General features: G+C 38.8%; 1 protein-coding gene across 1 annotated transcript in view; it reads left to right on the forward strand.

The window, feature by feature from the left end:
* The window catches only part of cngb1a (cyclic nucleotide gated channel subunit beta 1a), a 22,241-nt gene extending 19,711 nt beyond the window's left edge, over positions 1–2,530 (forward strand). Inside the window, exon 26 of the mRNA XM_035651953.1 lies at positions 2,372–2,530. Within this exon, the coding sequence (XP_035507846.1) occupies positions 2,372–2,530 (159 nt within the window). The remainder of the gene's footprint in view (positions 1–2,371) is intronic.
* Positions 2,531–3,398: the final 868 nt, after the last annotated feature.

A 3,398-nucleotide genomic window follows, 5' to 3' on the forward strand; every position in this document is an offset into this window, starting at 1 on the left:
GAACCACAGCTGGATTAAACCACTCACATCTGCAGTTCCTCTAACGGCCACTAGAGGCTCCAGCAGTGAGTCTCCATAAGGACTCTGTTTACATCCTGTTGGTTTCTAGAGATAATACAGCTCCCCTTTAACTTATATTAAACTCTGAGTCTACAGCCATGTTTTATACAGTCTATTGTTAGCATCTGTTAGCATTCGTTAGCTGCTGATGGAGGTTGAACGCGTTTCTTTTATGAATAAATTAGTTTTATTTTTTTCTGTGTTGTTTTACTGGTCTCATATTTAATAAAGTTGTTAGGTTGCTAATTACAGGAGCTAATGGCCCGTGGTAATATAAGATAGTTCTGCTCTTAGCTCTCTCTTACTCACTAATCTCACAGTTTACACTTTCAGCAACGTGACAACGCACACGACTAATAATACCGGAGACTTACTGTAGCTTCATGTCATTTATCTGATCTCAGGTCTTTCTTTTTCATTGATGATGAATCAGAACATTGATTATGTAAATATAAGTTTCTACTGGCAGCAGTGTGTTTTTTATGAATTCATTATTTACAGTTTATTAATATTTGGTTTGTAAATTTATCATTTTATAAAACCAGATTATGATCATGTGTAGAAATGACTAACTGGGTAATAATGATATAATGTGTAACATTTCCTCATTAAACTGTATAAACACTACACCAATGTTCTACATGTAGTTGAGTTGTTTACTTACATTAATGTATTAGGACGTGTCAGCTTCATCCTCAGTCTGTCAGCTGTTATACAGTTTTACCTGCTGTAAAAGCTAGGGGGCGCTGTTTCACTCTTTTTGGAAACCTTTTAGGAAAATTCATGAAATTTCTATTATCTGACATCTGATCAGATCTTTATTTCCCAGAGTCCCTAGCGTCTGTTTGCAGCCACCGACTCACTGTTTGTAGGTGAGCGTGTCTCTCTGCCGCCTCCAGCTGTGATTGGTCCATTATTTGTTTCCTGTTTCCACTGGCGGCCGTTCAATAGCTGAGCTCTAATGACTTTTAATGATTTTACTCTGGTGGTTTCAGGGTTATTCAGGATCATCTGTGAGAGTGAGGATCAATAGAGCCTCAGCAGGGTTGAGTTCAGGGCCAGTATGTTTATATCTTTAAAGTTTCAGGTCCATTAACATGAAACAGGGTGCTGTTATTTAGCCTTTCTGTAATTGTTGCATCAACACATTATTTTAAGAAAAAACTGCCCCCACATGATTTTGAACTGCCCCTCAGTCCGTCCATCCTGAAGTCACTTTATCCTCATAAACCTTCTTGTAGTTTCAGCAGCTGCTGCTAGAGGGCGCTGTTGCTAGCTGCTGCTAGTGCGAGCTGTAACTCAGTGCGAGCTGTAACTCAGTGTCTGGGCGACAGACTGCAGCAGCTCCGTGTTAAAGTTCAGGAAGAGCTTCAGGAAGCAGAGGAAGCTTCATTGTGTCGGCCTCAGACGAAGAGGAAAGACAGAAAACAAGAAAAGGCGGGAAAACAGAAACAATGCAGAGCAGGAAGCTTCATCATCACCGCTGATTACTGACAGAAGAAAAAATATCAGCTGGAGCTCATCGAGTCCTAAAACCAGGAACTGTGACTGGAGGCAGCAGGATAAAGAAGATCTAATAAATAAAGTTATTAGTGATGGAACCAGTGTGTGTGTCTGTTTGACCACTGGGGGGCCACAAAGTTAGAAATTCTACTTATTAACTCCAGATAGACTGTTTCCAACCATCAAACTGAGACTTTCTAAATTAAATGTTCTTGTTGTCTTTTTGTTTTTGTGATACTCATAAGTTGAAAAAGATTCTTGATGAAGCAGCTTTTACTAATTATTTAAAGTGACACTAACTTCACTTTGTAAAATTAAATTAGTGTCACTTAAAATGACTGAATCTATTTGATTAAGGATTTTAAGGACGTTTTTCTAATTTACAAAATTTAGTTCATTTTACTTAAAATATTAAATGTAAGCAATTTTTGGAGTTAAATTAACATAAAATCTGGTTTTACAGAGATAATGCAATAAGTATTAAGTTTAAAAAGATTATTGATTAAGCAACTTTTACTAGTTAACTTTGCTTTGTACGTTACAGAAACATTCCTGAAGAACCTTTTTACTAGGTATTTTATATCAGTAAAAATGACTAAAGCTCATTTAAGTGACTTAATTTTGTAATTTTAATTTGTCCTGTAAAACATCAGGAACGTTTCTGTAACTTGTAAAACTAAGTTATTCAAGTTCCTTAAACATTTTGATGTTTGAGTTAAACTTCTCTGGTTTTTACAGTCATTAATGAGAACATGTCAACAGTTTTCCCTCCATGTGAATCCTGTAACAACGTCTTCATGTGGTCCAGTTCCGACCCGCCCTCAGCTCTATAAAGTCTTTTTTTCTCTCGCTCATGCGCGCTGAATCCCCATATGTCCGACAGTCCGTGAAGGCAGCAGCAGTCAGACAGGCAGCAGGAGCGACAGTCGGATCCTCCACCGCTGGAAAACTGCAAACCACCGACTGACAGGGCCGAGATTCAGCTTCTAACTCACCTTTAGACACCTGGACTCTCTACCCGACTCTCACTGGGGGGAATCTACTGCGAGGAAGCGGCGGAACGAGGAGGAAGAGGAGGGAGAGGAGTCGCTGCTTGGGACCAGAGGTAAGGAGGAAAAAGTTTGCTTTCTTGAGGCGGGCTGTTGAGGAGGAGTCTGGTTTTGGTGGTTTATGGGGACGCAGCTGTTTGTTTGTGAGCCGGTGAAAGTGTCACACAGTGCAGATCTGATTGAACCTCCCTGCGGCTCAGCCTCCTTTCATCAGACCGTCCAGCAGTTTCCACCGATTCAAAGCTCTTTTCTGTTTGTAACAAAAGAACCAGAGACCTCACCTGGTCGGTCCCACAAACACACAAACACACACGTGCTTGTGTTTCTGTGGTAATGCTGATTACAGGCTGAAAGTATCGATATTTCATGATAATTAGGGGCTTTGATTGTATTGATTCTAATATAGTAAAAACAAAAGCTCTGATGTTTTCATACATTTTATTTTATGATACATTATTCTGTACTTTTGCGTATTGGTGGCGCTCTGTCTTCCTAAACTTATACTGTAAAACTTCCAAAACAAACACCCGTCTCATGTTTGGATTAAATCTCTATGGAAACCTATTTGTGCCAATGTGACAGATAAGTTAGAAACTTTCTCAAAATAATGAATAAACATCTCAAAGTAGTTGATAAAGTTTCTCATAATAATTTACAAAATCCTTTTTTTTTTCTCGCCTTCGAGCTTCCATATGTCTCCATTAGAGGCCTGGTATGGATTTTATGGGAATTATCTGGATGTATAAAACCTCTTAAAGCTTTAGATCTCCTACACAAATATAAATG

This window comes from Morone saxatilis, unplaced genomic scaffold (genome assembly GCF_004916995.1).
Source record: "Morone saxatilis isolate NCDOM2014 unplaced genomic scaffold, NCSU_SB_2.0 Contig11, whole genome shotgun sequence".
NCBI classification, from domain to species: domain Eukaryota; kingdom Metazoa; phylum Chordata; class Actinopteri; family Moronidae; genus Morone; species Morone saxatilis.